At 42.5% G+C, this 22,942-nt stretch overlaps 1 protein-coding gene across 15 annotated transcripts in view; it reads left to right on the top strand.

Annotated features, from left to right (window-relative positions):
* Positions 1-22,942, top strand: part of SVIL (supervillin) — a 143,991-nt gene that overhangs the window by 113,775 nt on the left and 7,274 nt on the right. For 12 of the 15 annotated variants that reach the window (XM_080975248.1, XM_080975249.1, XM_080975260.1 and 9 more), the window contains 19 exons: positions 391-468; positions 2,175-2,240; positions 6,073-6,220; positions 6,815-6,904; positions 7,001-7,087; positions 8,784-8,961; positions 10,874-11,046; positions 12,203-12,358; positions 13,529-13,665; positions 14,434-14,581; positions 14,705-14,850; positions 15,596-15,771; positions 16,456-16,597; positions 17,249-17,525; positions 18,450-18,601; positions 19,314-19,419; positions 20,811-21,018; positions 22,021-22,154; positions 22,759-22,914. In XM_080975248.1, the coding sequence (XP_080831374.1) occupies positions 391-468; positions 2,175-2,240; positions 6,073-6,220; positions 6,815-6,904; positions 7,001-7,087; positions 8,784-8,961; positions 10,874-11,046; positions 12,203-12,358; positions 13,529-13,665; positions 14,434-14,581; positions 14,705-14,850; positions 15,596-15,771; positions 16,456-16,597; positions 17,249-17,525; positions 18,450-18,601; positions 19,314-19,419; positions 20,811-21,018; positions 22,021-22,154; positions 22,759-22,914 (2,758 nt within the window). The remainder of the gene's footprint in view (positions 1-390; positions 469-2,174; positions 2,241-6,072; positions 6,221-6,814; positions 6,905-7,000; positions 7,088-8,783; positions 8,962-10,873; positions 11,047-12,202; positions 12,359-13,528; positions 13,666-14,433; positions 14,582-14,704; positions 14,851-15,595; positions 15,772-16,455; positions 16,598-17,248; positions 17,526-18,449; positions 18,602-19,313; positions 19,420-20,810; positions 21,019-22,020; positions 22,155-22,758; positions 22,915-22,942) is intronic. The other 3 variants (XM_080975253.1, XM_080975259.1, XM_080975255.1) reach the window with 2 other exon arrangements.

Raw genomic sequence — 22,942 nt, 5'->3', positions numbered from 1 at the left:
GACAGTTCTTTGTTTCAGGAAGAGCTAAATGCATTGCAGTCTGAAAGCATTGCTTTGTGGTTAATGGTGTGCTGTACATACACTTTCTCATGCAGTTGACTTGCCTAAGATCCAGGAAAATCCAGATGTATGGCAACCCTATTTTGGCATGCTTCTTTCTGATACCACTAAACCTTTTAATTATCGCATGTGAGTGGCTTCAGGAAAGTGTGTGTGTGTGGTTTTTATTTACTATTGCAGAATATTGTCTGGGAGAAATCTGACGGATAAGGATGCAAACTGCTACAAAAGGTTTAGCATGAAGTGATCACTACTTTGTCCCTTACCGTCTTGCACATCATCTTCATACCTTTTTAATTCTCTCATATTGCTTCTGCCCCCTGTCCATAGGAACCTGTCTATGCTTCTACTTATTCTCCTGCTATAGCTGCTGCCCATAAACTTCATCCCTTTGTACCTATTAATCAGGTGAGCAAATCTTGCAGACTCAGACATTGCAATGATTTGTCAAGTGCTTGTTCATGTGGAGGGGGCATAGGATTGTGTCTAAGTTACACTCAGACCCATTGAAATTAATGGACCCAAGTTAGCCATCTTCATTCATTTCAATGGGTCTACGCAGAGTATGACTAGCATTAGATACAACCAATAGTTCCCTTGTCCCTTCCTTTCTCTTTCTCTTTCATCCCTTCTCTATCCCTCTCTCCCTGTCCACACAAACACACACACACACACACACATATATGTCTGGAAATCATTAGTACTGAATTGTGGGTGGCCATTATGTACTCTCCTCCTTATAGAGCAGAACACATAGCAGCATACAACCTAATCCTTTTTAACATCTAATCATTTGGGTTGCTTTCAAGAGTGGCATTCGACTTGAATTCTGAACCTTGGAATGATATGAATCTATCTTCGGTGCATTCAAACATTTAATGCCTTGTTTTTGAAATTCATACATCCACTGTTTTCTAGTGTGGGTGAAGCCATGGGCCCCCACCCTTCCCAGGAGAGGAGCCCAGATCCCAAAGATGGTGGTCGGCTACCAACAATTATCATGACACCTCCACCCCCATTCACTGGGGCAGGATAAGGCTGGATTTGTTAAATGTAATTGACCCCGTTTCCAGATGGCCAATTCCTTGTAACTTGGTGCATTAGCAAAATGTTTGTTTCTTACTCTGAAAGTGGTCAAAAAAGGCACTATTAGTGTCATAAAAGTGGTTATGATTCACTCTATTGTTTACATATTGTTAAGCATGGTGTAGGGCCTTTTTGCTTGTTTCCTTCCTTCCTATAGGTCTAATGTATAATAAGAACTAAAATAACATTGCTGCACAATCTGGGTTTTTCCTCTGTACTTGGAAAAGGGGAGAGGTGGAGAAATTGTGGGATGGTTGTTGTGCTCCAGTTTGTTTGGCTCCATTCTCTTTTCCCCCACCCCTTTATGAAACTAGAGGCAATGACAGAAACCAGAAATGGTGGTGTGTACCTGTGTGTTTGTAAAAATGATTTTTGTCCCAGTCCTCAGCTGAAAAGGCACCCAGAGGGGCTTACATGAGAACAGTAATAAACAAGACAGAAGAATACACAATGCAAGAGGAAAACAAACAAACTGAGGCACCATCCTAAAAGTTACTAAGTTCCTATAGCAGCAGATTTTAATGAAAAAGGTTCAGGGAAAGAAGTCCAGTGGTCTCAGCAGAGCTGATTAATCTGCCCTGTCTCTTATCTTTCCTCCTGCCAGAGCCTGATGAAATTATCAGCTGCTCCAATGTAAACATTATCTTACTCATCATCAGCATATTATCATATATTTTTATATATATTGTGTGCCTGCCTTTCTCTAAATCCAAGATGTCTTACACATATAACCAAGGCAGGTTACAGATTTAATATATGGATAGCCCAAATTCCAAAGCAAACATCTGAGTCAGTGGCTAGATTTCAGGGATTTGTTTTGCACCACCTTGGAGGCAGATTATTTCTATAGTTTGGGAAGTAGTGACGATCCAGGATAGCTATTTCACATAACCAAGCCATTGTTTGGAGGTTCTAGGTTTGAGCTTCTATAACTCAGGAAAAGGGGTTGGAGGCTTATTGCTTCTGTTCTGTTTCTGCTTCTTTGCTTTTCCTCTCCTTCTCATACTTCCATTTTCTTTTTCCTTAAGGTCAGTAGTGCTAGTTTGAAAGATCCAAGCCCCCTGGCCTTTGAGCGTCACCCCTGGAGATGGAAGGTGAAATATTGCCTGTTCTGTCTGATTCTTTAGCTTAGAACCAAAACAATATGAAACTCAGTTTTGTGGTGACAGTCTTTGGGAGAATTGTCAGCAAACAGAATGTATTATTTGGCTGAATGGATCATTTTTGCAAAAAAAAAAAAAAAAAGTTACATGTGCATAACTTTCTAAATGCATGCAAACATATAATATATGTGGGCTGGAATTAAAGACTCTTCAGTAGGTGCTGGAAGTCCAACTAGGAGGGTGCCTATTTGGCCTCACCTGGAAAGGAGTTTCACAGAACTGAGCACACAATTCTGAATGCCTGGCTCCTCTAGTGGATATGATCCATACATCCTAGCCATTTGGTGGAGCTAACAGTAACTCCCCTAAAGACCTTGGTGATTGGGCAGGGATATAAGGGAATAGGCAGTCCTTGAGATATCCTGGACATAATTGTTAAGGGCCTTGTTAATCAATACAGAAACCTTGAACCTGGCTGAAGAATGTATAGACAGCAAGTGCAAGCTTTTTAGCAGCTTATGTGCTGGTGATAGCCTGTCTCCATTGACAGTCCAGCTGCAGGGCTTTTGCACATAGAGTGCATTGCAGCAATCCATGTATTCTGAAAGGAACCTTGGAAGCAGATTTAATATACACATGAAAGCATTTCTTTTCTCCTTCTATCCTGTATCTTTCAGTTAAGTTTCATCCACTAGGCCACCATTTCCAGTATCTCCCTTGATCTTCGGGTGTTCTGCTGTGCATTGTGTTCATATGTTCAGAAGCTAAGTTGGTCATGCTAAGCACCAAAAAAAGTGATCTGTCATATCCAGTGAGTGTAGCAATGGATAAGGGTTTTCCCTCCCTTGGGTTTAGCTCAGAACTGGGTTTTAATGATGTTTGAGTAAGATTGTAACGAAGCAATAGGGCTCAGTGCTCTTTGCTTCATTGGTGATGAGAATGATTAATGTTACTCATATTATGGGTTCTAACAGGGCTGAGAAACCTGTGCCCCCTCCCCATGTTGTTAGACAGTAGCTTCCATCATCCCTGACCCCATTGGTCATGCTGTCTGAGGCTGATAGGAGTTCAGTAACACCTGAGCAGCCATAGGTTGCCATTCCCGGCACTGAGGTTTTTTATTATCTTGCTTTTCATAGAATCATGCTAAACCATTTGTAGAGTCATCTAATCCAACCTCCTGCAGTGTAGGAATCACAACAAGTTTAGTTTGGGTAATTTGGTTTAGATTATTTTTGGTGTGTGTTGTGTTGAGTTGCGGAGAAAATGAACCCTTTCTGTTTTGAAGTCCTTTGGAATCCTAGCAGAAATACTTCAGGCATTTTTTTCTGAATTAATGGTGTAGATGCAACATTATTATTATTATTATTATTATTATTATTAATACCCCACCCATCTGGCTGGGCTTCCCCAGCCACTCTGGGCGGCTTCCAGCAAAAAATTAAAATACAATAATTCATCAAATATTAAAAGCTTCTCTAAACAGGGCTGCCTTCAGATGTCTTCTAAAAGTCAGATAGTTGTTTATTTCTTTGACATCTGGTGGGAGGGCATTCAACAGAGCGGGTGCCACTACCGAGAAGGCCCTCTGCCTGGTTCCCTGTTACTTTGCTTCTCTCAGTGAGGGAACCTCCAGAAGGCCTTTGGCAATGGACCTCAGTGTCCGGGCAGAACAATGGGGGTTGGAGACCCTCCTTCAGGTTTAAAGAGACCAGCACTAGTTACAGGCAGTGTGTATTAGATATTTTTGCATTTTTCTTGAACAGTTCCTTTTGTCACTACGATGACCATGTATGCCTTTGGCACTGCCTTTTCTCTGGGTTTCATAAGTGTTTTATGGTTGCAGAAATATTTCTGTGTGGATCCCATCAATTCTTACCAGGCAATGAAAAGTTATTGGAGTTTTAGAACATTGCAGATTAAGCCACTTCAACTCCTTGTAGTGGTCCAGAGTGCAGTTTATAGTCTTCCTTCCTTCCTTTGTTGCATTGCCTTGTATCCAAATGGAGAGATGAGTACATAGCAGTTGTATACATGTACAAAGAAAGGGATGGGGTAAAAGCATAAGACCCTTTCCAGGTATCTCAAAATTGACAGTTTTGCTTAGACGCAAAGCTGTTCTGAGCTGATTTGCTTCTCTTAGGTCAAGTCTGGGGAACCTGCAACCCTTCAGGTGTTCCAAGACTGTATCATCCCTGACCATTGGCCATTCTGCTGATAAGAGTTGTTCTTCAACATTGGGGTGGGGGCGCACAGATTCCCCAGTTAGAGAAGCTAACCTCATGATAAAGAAAGACACCATATTGTATAAGGGTTAGATCTTCACAGTCGGTTCAGAAAATCTGTCCATTTAGCCTTTCAAAATACCTTGAGAGATAAATACTTTCTGATATCCCCAGAGCAGCCAAGAGCAATCCAGTGGTTAAAGGTAAAGGGACCCCTGACCATTAGGTCCAGTTGTGGCTGACTCTGAGGTTGCAGCGCTCATCTCGTTTTACTGGCCGAGGGAGCTGGCGTACAGCTTCCGGGTCATGTGGCCAGCATGACTAAGCTGCTTCTGGCGAACCAGAGCAGTGCACAAAAACACCATTTACCTTCCCGCCGGAGCGGTACCTATTTATCTACTTGCACTTTGAGGTGCTTTCGAACTGCTAGGTTGGCAGGAGCAGGGACCGGACCGAGCAACGGGTGCTCACCCCGTCTCAGAGATTCGAACCGCCAACCTTCTGATCGGCAAGTCCTAGGCTCTGTGGTTTAATCCACAGCGCCACCCATGTCCCTTTGGTTCAATAGTTAGTACTTGCTAAATGCATAGGTTAACTTAGTTGGGTCAGAACATGATTTCAAAGGCCAAAGAAGCAGAACAAATCTATTTTGTTGTAGTGCTTTCTTCAAACTGTAGTTGGTGCTCTTGTAGAAACACCAACATCATATTGGGTGGTTTCTTGGCAGGAACTTTGTAATCTGGGGCATTTGCTTGTGTTACAAGAAGAATTATGCCATGCCACCTTGCAACCAGGGTAAAATGGAGAGGCACTGGAGGGAGTTGGTGCTCAAATCATTACAATTACGGAAACACTACTAGAAACCAGCTCGGCAGAAGATTGTGAATGCACATGGCAACGTGGTTGTGTTTATCTCACGAGAGGGCTAAAATTAACGTACCAGCTTTTACCTGTTTTTCTTGTGTATTCATTCTTGCACATATTCACCTGAAATAAGACTGGTGTCTGTTATAGCCCTGTGAAGTTAGGTGAAACTGTCAAGAGCTGCGTGCAAGCAGTCCTGGGGTTGCTTGAGGTGGAAGGGACCAGCTCCCAGAATTCTTTGGGGGAAGCCATGATTGTTCAAAGTGGTATCTTATGGCTTTAAATGTATGGCTTGAATGTGATCTATGCTCTGAAAGTTTGCCTAGAGTCAAACTGAGCAAATAATAATAATAATAATAACAATCCAAAGAACTAGCTTCCTTCTGCATATCAGAGGTGAACATGTGCATTTTGGATTCTTATTGAAAAAATAACCAGATTAGGAACAACAACAAAATTACCCATAGTGCCATCTTGTCAATGTTACTTATGAAAACAACACTTAAATTATTGTACAAGATGAATTCTGCCGGTGAATCAAATATGTTTAGGCCAAAGATTCATGCATGAAAATGCCATCTAATAATAACATGGAAATTACGTTTTTTTAAACAATTGTATGGAGACATTGTAAGATAGAACACATTTAAAGGGCCAGGGTTTTGTGTTTGTTTGTTTTTTTGTTTTCTTTCTTGTGCCTCAAAATTCATCTCCACTTTCTCTTTGAAAACCAGAGGATGTCGGATACCTGTGAAAGTCAAATGACAATTGAAGAAAGAAAGCAATTGATAAGTGTTCGGGAAGAGGCTTGGAAAGCGAGAGGGAAAGGAGCAGCCAATGACTCGACACAGTTCACTGTGGCTGGCAGAATGGTCAAAAAAGGTCAGTGAATTTATCCATCCTTTGTAACTGGGAATGTTTTCAGTGATAGAAGTGAGAAGCAAGCAGAGGCAGATATGCCAAGGAACATTCAGTTCCTCATAATCTCTGGAAGCCGCTCGTTTCAATTTCCCCCTACATTATTTGTAGAGTCATTTCAATTATATTAAAAGCACAGTAGGATGATGAAACGGCAAAATATTTGCATTCTGAAGCTGATTGTGTGTTGAGTTTCCCTTTATATTCAATTTGAACACCCTGTAACTAGACCTCAGGATGCTGTAAATAAGATCTGAGCAATCAACATCTGATCACATCGTGTTAGGATACTTAACCAATGAGTTCCCTACTTGCTTTTGGGAATTGCCATTATCTTTTCTCATCACCGCATCTCCCTGCACAAAATGGCCCTAACCCCAGGCTTTTGTGAAGGCTTAAAATATGGATATGCATGGTCCCAAAGGAGACCATAACCTATATTTGCATAATAGTGATTATGGGGAGAGCTTCCTAGGTGAAATGTTTAGGCATGCTAATTCGCTAAAAACTGAAGCATCTGTTATGTAATGCAAAACTGAGCATCTGCTTCTTCCACAGGCTTAGCATCTCCTACTGCCATAACACCTGCCGCATCCCCTTTCTGCAACAGACTGAAGTCAACAACGCCCATCTCAAAACCCCTGGAAGGTGGGTCATTAAAAAAAAAGAAGAGTATGATGTCTAATGAGAGTAGTTATGATTCTCATTAATCTCAGCAACTGTTTCCATTCTTATTTTGCTTAGAAATTGAAGCTAGGCCAGATATGCAGTTAGAATCGGACATGAAGTTGGATAAACTGGAGACTTTCTTGGGGAGGCTGAACAACAAAGGTCTGTAACAGTTTAAGGCATTTTGTGTTTTAGCTCACCTTCCTCACTTCTGCTGATTTAGTAGTTCTGCTAAGTATTTTCTTCACTGCAGCAGTGGCTTGTGAGTCACATGTCTACAACATCCACTAGCAAAGCTTTGCTTAGTTCAGGACACTGGTGGAACACCATGGCTCCCCAGTATAAAAAGCACACTTACCACCTTTGTTTGTTGTTCTGCCTTTTTCTTTCTGTGCTGCACTCAGCGGGTTCCCAGGCAGTCTCCCATCCAGGCAGTGATCCAGACACCATACCTGCCTGGCTTCAGTAAACTCGCTGCATCATGAGCATTCAAAATTATTTGTCATGCAATATATTTATTTTAAGAGATTATGAATATGATGACTCATAAGAAAATGTCCTGCAAATTACATTTTTTATTGTTTGTTTATTGTTTATACAAATAGCTATTTAGGGGTCGGGGCACACAATATATGGCTTGCACTGGGCACAATTATAATTCGTTCTGACACTGCACTCGTGACTTCACTATACAGTGGTGCCTCGCAAGACGAAATTAATTCGTTCCGCGAGTTTTGTCGTCTTGCGATTTTTTTCGTCTTGCGAAGCACGGTGTCGGGAAAGTTTTGGAAAAGCTTCAAAAATCACCAAAGTCTTTAAAAACCTCAAAAAAGGCTACCACACCGCGTTCTATGAGTTGCTCCTCGAAATCAAGTCGCAACTGTATTAACGGTGTTAAGAAAAAGGAAACAAACTTGCAAGACGTTTCTGTCTTGCGAAGCAAGCCCATAGGGAAAATCATCTTGCGAAGCAGCTCAAAAAACAAAAAACCCTTTCGTCTAGCGAGTTTTTTGTCTTGCGAGGCATTCGTCTTGCGAGGTACCACTGTAATCTGTGCTATCAGTTCTAGCTAAGCTTTTCAGTTTTCGAGCACTGCTTGTATTACCCCAGTTGAAGTCCATAAAAAATTCTCATCCCCTTCTTAAAGGGCGGATCCTTCTTTGAAGAAATTTGAAATGGCAGTGATGTTGTTCCTCTGCACACTTAAGCAGACTTCCCATTGCTACTATGACCAAGAGAAACTGCCAGGAGTACAATAGTTGGAAGCTATTGTTGCTTATTTTGTTCTGTGTCTTGAGAATATAAGGGAACTCCTGTTGGGTGGCGCCAGTCAGTCATCCATCCAGTCTGCAGATGGGGAACCTGTGGCCCTCCAGATGTTGGACTCCAGCTTCCATTAACCCTGGTCAGCATGGCCACTGGCCAGGGATGATGGTAATTGGAGTCCAGCAACATCCGAAGGAACACAGGTTCCCATCTCTGATCTCATTCGACGTTCTGTTTCACGCAGTGGTTAACCAGATGCCTCCAGGAAGTCCACAAGCAGGACACAGAGGCAGTAGCCCTCTCCCATTGTTGCTCTCCAGCAGCTGGAATTCACTGACTTTCTCCCTCTGAACTAGGAGGCTCCATAGAGCTATAATGACTAGTACCATTGCTAGGCTAATCCTTCCTGACTTTCTCTCATCCATTTATAAAGCTACTTTAGCCATTTAAGTGTTCCTTGTTGTCTTCTTTGTCTGCATTTACGCAGGCAATGGATGTTGTGTGTCCCTTGGTATCTTGCACAAATACTAAGGGTGGGTTTTTAAAAACAAAATAAAGCAATGGAAAGATATTGTGTGTTTTTTTTCTATAGTTGGTGGAATGCAAGAAACATTGCTGACAGTCACGGGAAAATCTGTGAAGGAAGTGATGAAGCTGGATGATGAAGAAACATTTTCCAAGTTTTACCGTTGCATGGATTACCCCACTTCCTCTTTGCCTTTGGACCTGGATGAAGACTTTGATGCCATATTTGATCCAGATGCACCAAAGTGAGCATTTTATTTCCCACACACCTGGGGAGAGGGATGCTCCTACCACTGCCAGAGCTCTCCTTTGCACCTTCCCTTTGCTTTATGCAGTGCTAAACGACTCCTACTGGAAACAGTGAGGCTATGAGTTCTTGTACTGCCATCTCTTCCACACCTGCGGTGAAAGCCCCAGGCACTCTATTATTATTATTATTATTAGTCTTCCTCTCTCTTCCTTTGTAGAGCTAGGAGTGGTGGTGGTAGAGAAGGCAGTACCAGTTCCTCATTGCTTGAAAAGGGAATGCTAGGATATAAAATTCTTCAATTTAAAGACTAAGAATCCAGTATCAGTGATGATATTAATTTCAGCTTAGTCCTCCTGGGATCATTATGGTTTGCATGACCAATGTATTAGGACTTACGCACCAGCAGCATTTGACTGTGGTGACAGAGCCTGTGTGAATGTATATTTCACTTACGGTACATCTCATCTTTCTTTCAAGGAGCTTGGGAGGGGCAGTGCATCAAGAGATTGTTCATTGAGCAAGACCCCATCTATTGAGCTTCTAGGGATCTGAATCCAGCTTTGTATCAGGGGCGTAGCGCTGTTTGCCAGTGCCCGGGGCAGGTGCAGAGTGCATCTCCCCAGCCCACGCCACCACCAGGTGGGCGCTCATGCACTGGGCGGGGGTGGCGCACGGAGGCTGCTCTTCACCCGGTTCTCGCTGCCGCCTCTCGAACCCATGTCCCTGAGGTTAAGAGTCTCATTCTCTACATTGCCATTGTAATTAATGCTAAGGAAGCCATAGAATTGAAAAGGCAAATGCTGGCAGGTAACAGTCCTTTCTTATTGTTATTATTATTATTATTTATTAAATTTGTTACTCGCTTTATATTGCCCAAGGGAACCCAAAGTGACTTTCAAACAAACTAAAAGTCCAAATGGATAAATTAAATCCAAGGGAGGGGGGGACATTAGAAACACCCCACCCGCTTTTAAAAGGCCAAAGGGCTGTTTAGACATCTAGATGCAGAGGCTGCATTGCATGCCTTCAGAAAAGGCTGCATGATGTCTCTGCTTCTTCCAACAGGCACGCATGGCATTTTATTGGTGCTACTAAGCATGCACATTTTGTGCGGCATCCCACACACGCTCCTCAGCAAATGCCATCTCCTGTTTTCCTATTTAATCAGGATTTAGCATTTCTATGGAAAATCAGATATTGAAAAGAATAACACAGAAATAGCAAATCTGGATTAAATGGGGGGTGGGGTGGAATTGTCAGTATTTTCATTCTCTCCCATTGCTGAGTGTGTGACTATTAGATCACATGCTCTGTGTGTTTACCTTCTATGCTTTCGAAGCATGAGAACGGAAGACACTGTGTACCACTTCCACTCCCTTTGTTCTTGGTTCTGACTCTTGTTCTCTCTCGTTGGAGAAGAGAGACACACCATGATTGCTCTGTTCTTTATTTTGATCCTGTAAATAAATAACTAAACTCAGATGCCACGTGTTTGCAGTCTCAGCTTCTGCTCCGACTCTGCTGTTTACTATGTGCATGCATTTTTGGATGCATGTCGTGCTTGGACGTCCGGAGGGGTGAGTGCTGTACTATGTGCTCTGCACTGGTGCCAGGAGAGGGCTGTCTCCCACCAAGAAGCACCAATAGGAATAGGAGGTAGCATTTTGATGAGGATAGATTCTTGTGCACACTGTGCAAAACTGGCATGCATGAGCAGCATTGAGTACACAATACACTGCTGTGTTTTGGAAGCTCCCAACGTTTCATGGAAGGTGGATAAAGTTTGGGTAAAGCATGGGTATGAAGACAGGAGTGCGTGGTGTGCTCTGGTCCATGGGGTCACGAAGAGTTGGACACAACTAAACAACTAAACAACAACAATAGCATGGGTCTCTTTCTTTTCTCAGGTTGACTTCTTTGGTAGCAGAGCACAAACGTGCAGTGAGGCCCGTGCGCAGAGTCCAGGCTTCCAGGAACCCTTTAAAGATGTTAGCCGCAAGAGAGGACATTCTTCATGAATACACAGAGCAAAGGCTAAATGTGGCTTTTATGGAATCAAAGCGGATGAAAGTTGAAAAAAGTAAGTTTGGTATCCCAGGTGCATCTTCCGTGTGCTACAGATGCAGTGTTCTCAGAATTTATGGTTTGGCTTTGAAGCGTAGTGGTATTGCTGTAGAAAGAGCACTATGACCTTGAGCCAATAAATATGTTTTTAAATCCACAATATCCATACCAAAATCAGATGCATGTGAAGAGGGGAGGAACAAGATGGGAGCATGTGGATATAAAGATACTTTTCAGGCTGATGAACCATAGTTTATTGGCATGAGACCCTTATATTATTATTATTATTATTATTATTACTACTACTACTACTACTACCACTACTACTACCACCACTACAATACTTGTAAGTTACTTGGAGACCTTTGGGTAACAAGCAACTAATAACAACCTGGGAATATACTAGATGTCTGAGTATTTACAGATTACTTTACCTTAAAAAAGGCAGTGCCTCAATAATTTTAAATGAATAGTGCAGGCAGGGAGAAGAGGTTGTCAGTCATTGCCAGGGGTGTGTGCCTATATGTCCTGGAAAAGAACTGCAAACACACCTGAATCCCATTCATTGACTAAGTAACTATTATGCAAAAAATGATGATGATGCAATTTTCCTTATAGACTTGTCCTATATAAATATACAGTGGTACCTTGGTCTACAAACTGAATTCATTCTGGAAATCTGTTCTTAAACCAAAGCGTTCTTAAACCGAGGGGCACTTTCCCTACTGAGGCCTCCCGCCGCCAGTGCCCTTCCACCATTCGGCTTCCGAGGCAAAGTTCGTTAGCCGGAACACCTACTTCCGGTTTTGTGGAGTTCTTTGCCCGAATAGTTAGTTAACAGGACTGTTTGTAGACCGAGGTACCACTTTATAGGAATTTTAAGACCTAAATGCTTCCATTTTTCACCATTATCTTGAAAATTTCCTCCTGGAAATGTCAGGTTCTTCAGATTAGTGAATAACTTGAGCTCAACCTGTTTTTTTGTTGTCTCTTTCAGCAGCAACAACAAAAAATGCTGGAAATGAGCCATGCATGAAAAAACCTAAATAAAATTTGGAAACGAAACATAATGTGGTTTCTTTGTTGTTTTGTGTGTGTGGCTTTCTTTCTTTTTCTTTTCCCCTTGCTTTTTTCTGTCTTGTCTGTTGTTTTTTTACTTCTACTGTTTTAAGTGTCTGCAAACTCAAATTTCTCAGAAGTAGCACTTGCTGGCTTAGCGAGTAAGGAGAACTTCAGCAATGTTAGTCTGCGTAGTGTCAATCTAACAGAACAGAACTCAAACAACAGTGCTGTGCCATATAAGCAGCTGATGCTCTTGCAGATTAAAGGTATGTGAAAGAGCTATTATTTTCTAAAGTTTATCTGAAATGCAGACTTTAAGAAGTTATATGGGGAACTGAGGAGGAACAGCATCCATATACTGTGGTTGAGGGCAGCGGCAAATGTAGATAAATGAGTGGTCATCTTAAGCCACCCTAGGAATTGGCCCAAGAAGTATCATCGTTGTAGTGTCTGTGTGTTCAAAGCACTTGGCAGGCAGGCTTCTTCTTGGAACAGCTTGGCTCAGCATCAAATTCACCTAATAGTAAGGACCCCCTGTTCCAAAGGTGTTGCAATATTCAGAAATTCTCCCTCCACCTTCACAACAGGTGAAGATGGGGTACTGGTTGTTTTGTTTTTGGAAAAAAACCTATCATGTTGCCTGTTACATAAGGAGAGTCACCTGCATCCGGCCAGTGGCCCATTCTTGCAGTGGCCAGACAGATCCCTATGGGAAACAGCTGAGCTCAACAGTATTCTTCCCTCTTGCAGTTTCCAGCAAATGATGTTCAGAAGCATACTACCTCTGACACATTTTTTTCCTAAACTAAAAGGTCCCAAGGGTTGTATCCAACTAAGTTCCACACAGACTAGACTCAATGAAATGAATGCAATTAAGTTAGTCATGCCCATTCATTTAAATGGATCTGCCCTTGCGTATGGCTAGCGTTGGATATAACCCCAGGTATTCAAACCTTGTATCACAGATTGTAGCTGCTGGGTTTTTGGTGATCAAGTTGCTGTATTCTTTATGCACAGGAACCCTCTGCTACTCCATAAGCTACCTCTTGCATAAAGCAACATTGTGGAGTTATTTGGAGTATTAGTTATTTGTTCCTCCCCCAACCCCCTCAGTGTAATCAAGCATGGAAGATGGCTCTAGTACAGTCATACCTTTGACTTCCAAAACATTCCGTTCAACTTCAAAAACATTCGAAAACCAAAGCACTGCTTCTGATTGGCTGCAGGAAGTTCCTGCAGCCAATTGGAATCTGCGGAAGCCCAACCGGACATTTGGGTTCCAAAGAACGTTCGCAAATCGGAATACTCACTTCCAGGTTTGCGGCGTTCGGGAGTCAAAACGTATGAGTACCAAGGCGTTCGAGATCCAAGGTATGACTGTACTTATTTATAGGAATGCAACTAGTCTGGGTTTTTTTTTCTCCCTTTCAATGTAGGAAGAAGACATGTTCAAACAAGATTAGTCGAGCCAAGGGCTTCATCGCTTAACAGTGGCGACTGTTTCCTGTTACTTACTCCTCATTTCTGCTTCCTGTGGGTAGGGGAGTTTGCAAATGTCATCGAGAAAGCAAAGGTTGGTGCTTATAAGCATTGAGATAACAAAGCCCTTAGTTCCTGGGGAGTTTCTTCTGTGGGCAAGATATAGAATGGCTGTTTGTAACATGTGAAATGTGGGTGTAACTGATGGGGCAGTTCTCTTCCTCCTCCTTGCTGTCATTTTGTGCCTCCACTCCCTGCCCCAAAAAATGATGGTGTGGGTTGATTTTTATATATATTAAAAATTGCATTGCAGTTTTCCTGTTTTTTTAAACAAAGCAAGCATTACTATTATTTATTATTTATGAATTTATACACCGCTTACATGCCAGAATGGTTTGTAAGCAGTATAATATATCAAGTTCCTATGTTACTTACAAAAATCCAGAGGCATCATTTAAATCAATAAAACCACATTTAAAAACCACAAAGAAATTGAGGGGATAGAAGAGACAGTGGGAGTCAAAGCTGGTGTTAATGGTTTGTAACTTGTTAAACCTTACAACTGAGCAGATGAAATAATTCTGTGTGTGGAGGAGAAGGAATACAAGAATTCTGCTTGTATTCAAATAGGGGAGGGAATGCTTTGAAGATGTTCTCTTTGGCTTCTGGGTTAAATGGGATGAAGTCCTCATTGAAATGCAAACAAGAGAGCCTATATGCATCTGACATAGTTTTTATGTTCAGTATCGTTTGTCTAATAAAAACAGCAGAAAGCTCCCATCCTCTTTCTCTCCTCTGAACTGAGCTATTATCCCACCAGCTGAGACAAGCCTATTCAGCTAATCGTGTTCAAATTTCTTAGGCTTCAGAACTTGCAACTTTAATTCAGACAAAGCGAGAACTTGGCTGCCGGGCTCCTTATGTGCAGACCATAGAGGAAGGAATCAATATGCACACTCATGCGGCCAAAGACTTCTGGAAACTGCTCGGTGGCCAGACAAGCTACCAGTGTAAGGCTCTTTTTTTTTTGTTTTCTCCATCTCAGTGCTGGCTTTTTTTTGGTAAGAATATCCAAGAGTTGCTTCTTCCAAGTTAAACTGACGTGACGTTTTGTCTTGCCTGCTCATTTCAAGCTGCTGGAAACCCGGAAGAAGATGAAATGTATGAAGCTGCAATAATAGAAACAAATTGCATTTACCGACTAGTGGATGATAAACTTATTCCTGATGATGACTACTGGGGAAAGATGCCAAAGTGTACGCTGTTGAATTCAAAAGAGGTATAGTAAGTGGTGCTTTGAAGTTCGGTGGCAGCTCTGGCGCTCCTTTTGGGGCGCAAACAAGCATTGCCTTTTAGTACGATTTCCTAGGATATTTCCCCCTTAGGACTCTGCTGATTCTGAAGTAGGCCCAGACCAGCCCTTGAGTGATTGCACACTGCCTTCTCCTGATAACTGAACTAGCACCCTTGACCCCCAAATCACAAATTAAATCTAAGAGTGCCCATGTCAGAAGATAGGAACTGTGAGAACCAGGTGATATTGTAGGAAGTAGCATTCATGGCTCACTCTTCTAAGCCAAGGAAATAAAACATATTTACAAGGCATACAAACAGGCACTTTTCACAGAGCTACAAGTGGGATAGGTACAAACCTTAGTGCTTGCCTTGAATGATGCAGATGTTGTAGTTTTTCGTTATGCAGCTGTAAATATACAAAACTGTAAATTGGGGTGGGTGGAGGGAGGCAAGACAAGAAGCCATTTGTGTAGCAGACCCCAGCAGCAAATCAATTATTGCTCAGAAATGAAGCCTGAACTACTCATTATGGGGAAATGAGTGGGTGCTGCTGATCCATTTCTTCCCAGTAAACATGCATACCATTATTTTTGTGGTGTTATTGTCAGCATTGTTTAGCTGCACTGCTCAGTTTTTACTCAGCATTTCTTCTTTTTTGGCTAAATGAATGACTTCATTGTTTGTTCTCTCTCCTCCTCCTCCCCACTCCCTTCTCTCCCCTCCTTCAGGTCTTGGTGTTTGATTTTGGTAGTGAAGTGTATGTTTGGCATGGGAAGGAGGTCACGCTAGCACAAAGAAAAGTGGCATTCCAGCTGGCCAAACACTTGTGGAATGGCACCTTTGACTATGCAAACTGTGACATCAATCCTCTGGATCCTGGTGAATGCAACCCCCTTATTCCAAGGTATCAACCCCAACCCTACGATTCGTAATGCTGAATTTGCTCCCTCTTTTGATACCTCCATAACAAACGTTGCCATGAGCTAAGGATCTGAATTGCTTGCAGCTTAGAGTAGGCTTCCTCAACCTCGGCCCTCCAGATGTTTTGAGACTACAATTCCCATAATCCCTGACCACTGGTCCTGCTAGCTAGGGATCATGGGACTTGTAGGCCAAAAACATCTGGAGGGCCAAGGTTGAGGAAGCCTGGCTTAGAGGGTGTCCTCTAACTTTTGCTAATTCTTGTGCGTTTGTGGGAGGAAAATGATGGCTTCTGCATTCACCCCAGCTATTGTTAAAGAACATGCAATGCTTGTGCCAGTACCAGACAGGAAACACGTTTGGAAAAATAAATATTGCAGACTTCCTTCTCAGTATATCCAAACAGGGTGTGTATCTCACTGCTCTACAGCTCCTCATTCACATTTTTAAACAACCCTGCAACCGAATTGTGAAGAGTGTTTTTACCTACACAATCTTGTGTTCTTGTAATTCTCAAAAATAAATAGAGCTTTCAAAGTTGAATTAGGCAAGACATCCAGCACTATTTTTAAGCTGTTGCAGCTTTTATTTTATAGTGTGAAACGTTGATTGACGTTGGAGTGTTTTCTGTGTTTATATCGATCTATCTATCTTTTCTGTAATGCAGAAAAGGACAGGGACGTCCAGACTGGGCTATTTTCGGCAGGCTCACAGAACACAATGAGACAATATTATTTAAAGAAAAGTTTCTCGATTGGACCGAACTGAAGAAACCAGCTGAGAAGAACTCTGGCGAATCCCCTCAGAAGGTGTCAGAATTATATACTTATTTATAGTAGTTTTATTTGTGTAAATTAATTATGCATTGCCAGTCAGGGCATGAAACAAACTTTATATTGTTCCACAAAGCGAACCTGTATGAGAGATTGTATTGTGTCCATTTTACAAATGGAAATACTAAGCTCTAAGAGATGGATTTGCCCAGGGGCTTACCCAACGAATTCAAAGAATCACAGAATTCTAGAAAGGGACCACAAGGGGCATCGAGTCCAACCCCCCTGAAGTGCAGGAATCTTTTGTCCAATGTGGGGCTGAAACCCACAATTGTACCTGGGGATTTCACTATAGCCACTGCGATGCACTTGTCCTCTGTACTAAGATGACATGATGATTATAACATTTCTTGTGGTCCCTTATGAAGTAAAAGAAACTGAGATTGTCAGGTGTGAGGCTAGATTTCACCATTATAAGCATTATTTCTATTCCTGTAGTCTTTTATTCCATGTCTTCTGAAGGTTAATTTTGTGATTGACAACCAAAGTGAATTGCTGATGAACCCCTGTAGGCTTCTTTAGTATGGTGATAAGTGCTTGACATCTGGCTCGTTTGTTATCATAATGTCATAATGGGCTTTCTGAAATTGCTGTCTAAGGGGAAATATGCTTTGTGTCTTGTTACAGGAGGAAACCAGGTCTGACGTTAAACCATACGATGTCATGCGAATGGTCCCTGTGCCCGAGACAACGGTTGGCACGGTCTTGGATGGGATGAACATCGGCCGCGGCTATGGCTTCATTGAGGGAGATGACGGGAGGCAATTTGAAATCATCACTGTCTCTGTGGATGTCTGGCATATATTGGAATTTGATTATAGCAGGCTCCCTAAGCAAAGCATCGGGCAGTTTCATGAAGGCGACACGTATGTGGTCAAATGGAAGTACCTTGTGAGCACTTCAGGTTAGTGAAAAATCCTCTAATGAAGTATTGATTTTGTTTGAATTGGGTAAAGTTGATCTGTGTTGCCCGTGATGCACTTAACTATTCAAGCACATAACCAACTAGTTTTGTTTTTCCGTATATGAATTGCTAGAAACGATCTTGCTGTTGAGGAGGAGGGCAGGATGTAAACAATGTCCTTTATGTATCTTTTTATGGTCTTTTTTTTTTATTTCAGGAGGTAACTGTTTATCACCCTTTTACGTTTGACTAGGTTTTTTTTAATCTTAGTACGCCATTTCTGAATGATGCTTAATTATACAGCAGAATGGCTAAAACATAGTTATTGGTTGTTTGCTACACCTCCTGGGTGAGCTCTTCATTCATACAAGAAGCCACGTATCATTTATGAAAACAGATATACAGTATCAACAATTTAATTTTCTCTACATACCTCTGCACTATGGGAGGAGCCCTTTGAATATTACCTTTTTAAAAATAAGTTTTACTCAAGTGAATTGCACTCTGTGCATATTTTACCTGCACAGAATTCCAATGCTGCTCAGTAATACTGAACGCTCACCCCCACCCCCAAGAAATATATAGCTGTCAAAGACTGTTAAAGTATGGGAAATGGCATAGAACACTTATTTTAAGGTGGTAGCATGATGAGGTTGCAAAATATCACACACATACTGCAGTTGTCTTCTTTTTTGCCAAGCAATGCCGTTTACTTTTTGTTATGGTGCTTTGAGAAGTATAAAACTGCTGGCCAATCTGCAGTTTTCCTGCATGTATTTTTGTCTGCCAGATCAATTTTTCCCAGCAGTTCTTTGCAGGAATACTTTGCTATGCTTTCGTCCTAATGTTTGTGAGCCCTAAAAATGAGGTCTGCATTGGGCATGTACTCCTCAGGTTATAGCCTCTTTTGATTTTGCTTTGTAGTTGGGAGCAGACAGAAGGGGGACCTACAAACCAGGGTTGTTGGCAAAGAGAAATGTGTGTACTTCTTCTGGCAAGGGAGGCACTCTACTGTCAGTGAGAAAGGGACATCTGCACTGATGACCGTGGAGCTGGATGAAGAGAGAGGTGCTCAGGTAAGCAAATCATGGGGCTGTCAAGTTATTTTGCTTTCAGCACGATGTAGACCAGAGGTGGGGTAACTCAGAGTCAGGGCCCAACGCAGCCCTCCAGGTCTCTCTGTCTGGCCCTTGGATCTCTCCTAAGGCCACTCCCCTGGCTGGCTCTGCTTCACACTGTGTTTTTGCCTGGCTGGTGTAACCTTGTCTTCTGATAGTCCCTGTTGCTTTTCTGGATGGAGAGGTCTTCTCTACAGACGTGAAATTTACATCAGTTGCTCTGCCTGCTTTTTCCTCTGCCTCTATCCATCACAGGCATGTGGTCCTTGGTTGGAAGGCTGCCCAGAGGGTAATGCAGTGTTTGGGATGAGAAAGGTTTCCCAGTAGATTCTGCCAAATTAATGCAATTGAAAAGGCTCTGCTTTTTGTAACCTCCTTCCATGCCTCCGGTCCTGTGAGATGATCAAAAGCATGGTTGGGGAACCTGAAGCCCTCCAGGTGTTACTGCACTCCTGTTGGCCTCAGGCAGCATGTATAGCAGGAGTTGTGGTCCGACAATAAGTGGAGAGCCATATGTTCTCCACCTTTGTCCTAAGGACATAGGGAGGTTCGTAGGACACCTGGCATAACTTTTGACCCCAGCCATTTATAAAATTAATTATATAATATTTCGCATTGCCCTGAATGAAACTTAACCTGTTGTAATGCTAGGATCATGTTCACTTTTCAGGTTCAAGTTCTTCAAGGAAAAGAGCCGCCATGTTTTCTTCAGTGTTTTCAAGGTGGAATGATCGTTCATACGGGCAGAAGGGAAGAGGAAGAAGAAAACACACAGAGTAAATAGCCTCCTGATACCAATTTTTCTGCTGTGACAGAAGGGAGAATTGAACTGTGTGAATGCTTTTACCTCAATTCACTCTGTTGTTCATCTAAGGCAGCACAGTAGCATTTAATTTTACCAGCATTTGTCTTGAATGCCAGGGAAGCAAACTAGTAAAAGTGAAGGCAAGTACATTTAAGCATGTGCAAAGTTTCCTTTCTCTACAGCCAAGAAATCACAGCTGGCCCCACATAACTGGGATTATGCATGGGGGTTCCAGATCTGAGACAGCCATTTGCCAAGCAGGATAAACCATGTCTCCTCTCTTTGGAAACGAAGCACCACATCACACATAGAAGATAAAAACAATACATTTAATACATTGATATACTGTCTTTCTGCCAAAGCATTTGAAGCAGTTTATAGTTTGCAAGACACGTATAAAAGGCATGATACAGAAGGGGGAAACAGGGAGAGGAAAATAAATCAGGTCCCATCTTTCTAAATGATCAGGTGGAATGGCTGTTGATTGAGGTAGTTAAAGGAAGGAAGGAAGGAATCAAATCCAGGCTAATGAAGTGGGCCTTGTTGTCTCACCTCTTCCTCAAATAGAGTCAAGTGGAAAGACTACTGATAGAAAAGTTGACATCCATTCTTTTCTCACTATACTAACTCAAGCCACACTGTGTTTCACCGGTGTGGGCCAACAGTGGCTACATTCACACATAACACTTGGACATGGTTTGTTTTAACAGTGGCTTCTCAACTCAGAGCTGAGCAGACAAGCCCTTATTTTCTCCAAAGCTTTTTTTTGTTTTTCCAGCTGCTCATGCTTTTGAGTCTTGGCATAGGTCTGGGGTGGGATGGCCAAATAAACCATGATTAAAGAAGGCCACTGGGTTCAGGCATGTCTTCCAACCAAAGTTAGAACAACTAATCATGATTTCACATCATGGTTTGCTGACAGAAAACAAATCACGGCTACGTTGCTGGGCTGGGTTTGCCACATACCAGCAAACCACAGTCAGGTTCAGCAAACCATCACTTAGCATTATGTATTTGCTTCCTCCAGCAACATTCATAATAAAGAGGGAGTGAAATGAAGTAAAAACCATCATAAATTGGAAGAAAAACTGAGTTTTAGTGAAGTGTTTTAAGTGACCATCTTTTCTGATCCTGATAGTTTGTTCAGACTTTGCGAGTGATTGACAGTGGAGATCAACACAGGCACATTCCAGGTGTTGACTGCAGGTGTGCACAACACTGCCTCAGCACATCTGTCACTCACCAAAGCCTTGGTCTTCAAGCACCTCAAGGCTTTTTGTTTGCCTGTGCCAATGCATAGCTTAACTTGGAAGTAGCCTTAGCAGTTGTATAATAAAGTTGTGTTATCCATGCCCATTGCAGGCGATTGGCGATTGTACTGTGTACGAGGGGAGCTTTCCCTTGAAGGAAACCTGCTTGAAGTAGCCTGCCACTGTAGCAGCCTGAGGTCCAGGACGTCAATGCTTGTTCTAAATATCAACAAAGCTCTCATTTACTTGTGGCACGGCTGCAAAGCCCAGCCACACACCAAAGAAGTTGGAAGAACAGCAGCCAATAAAATAAAAGAACAGTAAGTAACCAAACTATCCTTTTGAATACATATCCACATTGTCTGTACAAAGTTTGTGTGGAAGACCCCTGAAAATGGGCGAAAAATGACTTAAGGGGGGGCGGGCAAAATTGAGGTTTATTACTTTTATTTCATTTTTTGCACACATATTCCACCCACCCTTCCAGTAGCTCAAGGTGGCATACATGGTTCTCGCTTTTTCATCTCACAACACCTCTGCAAGGTAGGTTAGGCTGGGCAGTGGTGACTACCCCAAGTTCACCCGGTGAGTTTCATGGGGGAGTGAGGATTTGAACCTGGATCTTCCTAATCCAGCACTCTAGCGACTAAGCCACATTGGCTTTATAACGTGCACATTGGGCATTGTATAGAGAAGGTGGCTAAAGTGAAGCTTTTGCCCTCTTCCCTCAGTACTAGAACTCAGGGTCATCCAGTGAAATGGATCGGTAGCACATTCCAGAGAGATGGAAAGTGGCACATCACATCTTAACATGACACATAAATTTAATTTTTTTAAAAAAATGCTGCCACTGACTAGGGTGGCTTTAGATAAATGGGTGTCAGTGGCAAGTAGCCATGATGGCTGTGCTGAGCCTCTGCGTTCAGAGGCAGAGTGTGTTTAATTCCAGCTGCTGGAGGGCAGCTGCAAGGGGAAAACTATTGTCTGGGCTTCCTGGAGGCACTTGATTGGCTTCTGAGAGAACCAGGAGGTTGAATTAGGGGCCCCTTTGGACTGATTCAGCAGAGCTCTTCTCAAGTTGAGAAAACACTTTCAGGATGCTTGAGTCAGCCAGTGCCAAGGATGTCGGGTTATGAGAACAGTTGAGTCAGAGGAAACAAGAGGTGATGATGCTTGGCAAGTGCCTGTTACCTGGCATTGTTCTCCGCTTCTTCTTCTTTTTGGCAAAGTGTCTATGAGCATGTCTGACTTGGTAAGAATAATGCTGCAGCACAAATTCACAACACTAACAGTGGTTCTGATGGATTAATATTGCATTTCAGGTGCCCTCTGGAAGCAGGGCTGCACAGCAGTAGCAAGGTAACGATACACGAATGTGACGAAGGGTCAGAGCCATTGGGATTCTGGGATGCCTTAGGGAGGAGAGACAGGAAAGCCTATGATTGCATGTTGCAAGGTATGGAATGCTTGGTTTTCCTGTGGCACTTTGATAAGATACCCTAGGACTCACAAATACAGACAAGAGAAAGGCGCTTGTCTAAAACAGGAATGAGAAATCTCTGCCCCTCCCTTACCATTGGCCATGCTGGCTGGGGCTGGTGGGAGTTGTGGTCCACAGGCTCCCCACCCCTGGTGTAAAGCTGTGGGATCATCTCTAGTGAACATGAACTCCATGGCAATACTATGCCAGGAAATGTTCAGGTGTGCTGGCTATCATCTAGGAGAGGGCATGATCTGTGGCAGCTCCTAGATTCTGGAATTCCCTCCCCATCTGGCACCTTCATTATATAGTTTCCATCATATACTGAAGTAATACTTCTTTACGCTGGTTTTTGACACCTCAGATGTGTTTTCAGGACCCACCTTACGGCTGTAATATTTTAAAAAGTTTTTAATATTAAATTTTAGATTGTTGAAACCCACCTTGAGGCCTGATGGGGTAGCTGATAAATCGGATGATAAAACTAATAAGTCACAAGACTCATACAAAACAACAACCCTAAAACGGGTAAAACGGCTTCTGAAATATTATATGTCTTTTCATTGCTTTTTCAAAAAAGATCCTGGGAAGTTCAACTTCACGCCCCGCTTGTTCATCCTTGGTAGTTCGTCTGGAGAATTCTCAGCCACTGAATACATCTATCCTGCAAGAGACCCCACTGTGGTGAATTCTATGCCATTCCTCCAGGAAGACCTCTACACAGCTCCCCAGCCAGGCAAGTGAATGTGGCAGGGGGCAATATC

This window comes from Podarcis pityusensis (assembly GCF_964106645.2).
Source record: "Podarcis pityusensis genome assembly, chromosome: 12".
Lineage (NCBI taxonomy): Eukaryota > Metazoa > Chordata > Lepidosauria > Squamata > Lacertidae > Podarcis > Podarcis pityusensis.
The sequence above is the reverse complement of the archived record's forward strand: the minus strand, read 5'-3'. Positions and strand labels throughout refer to the sequence as shown.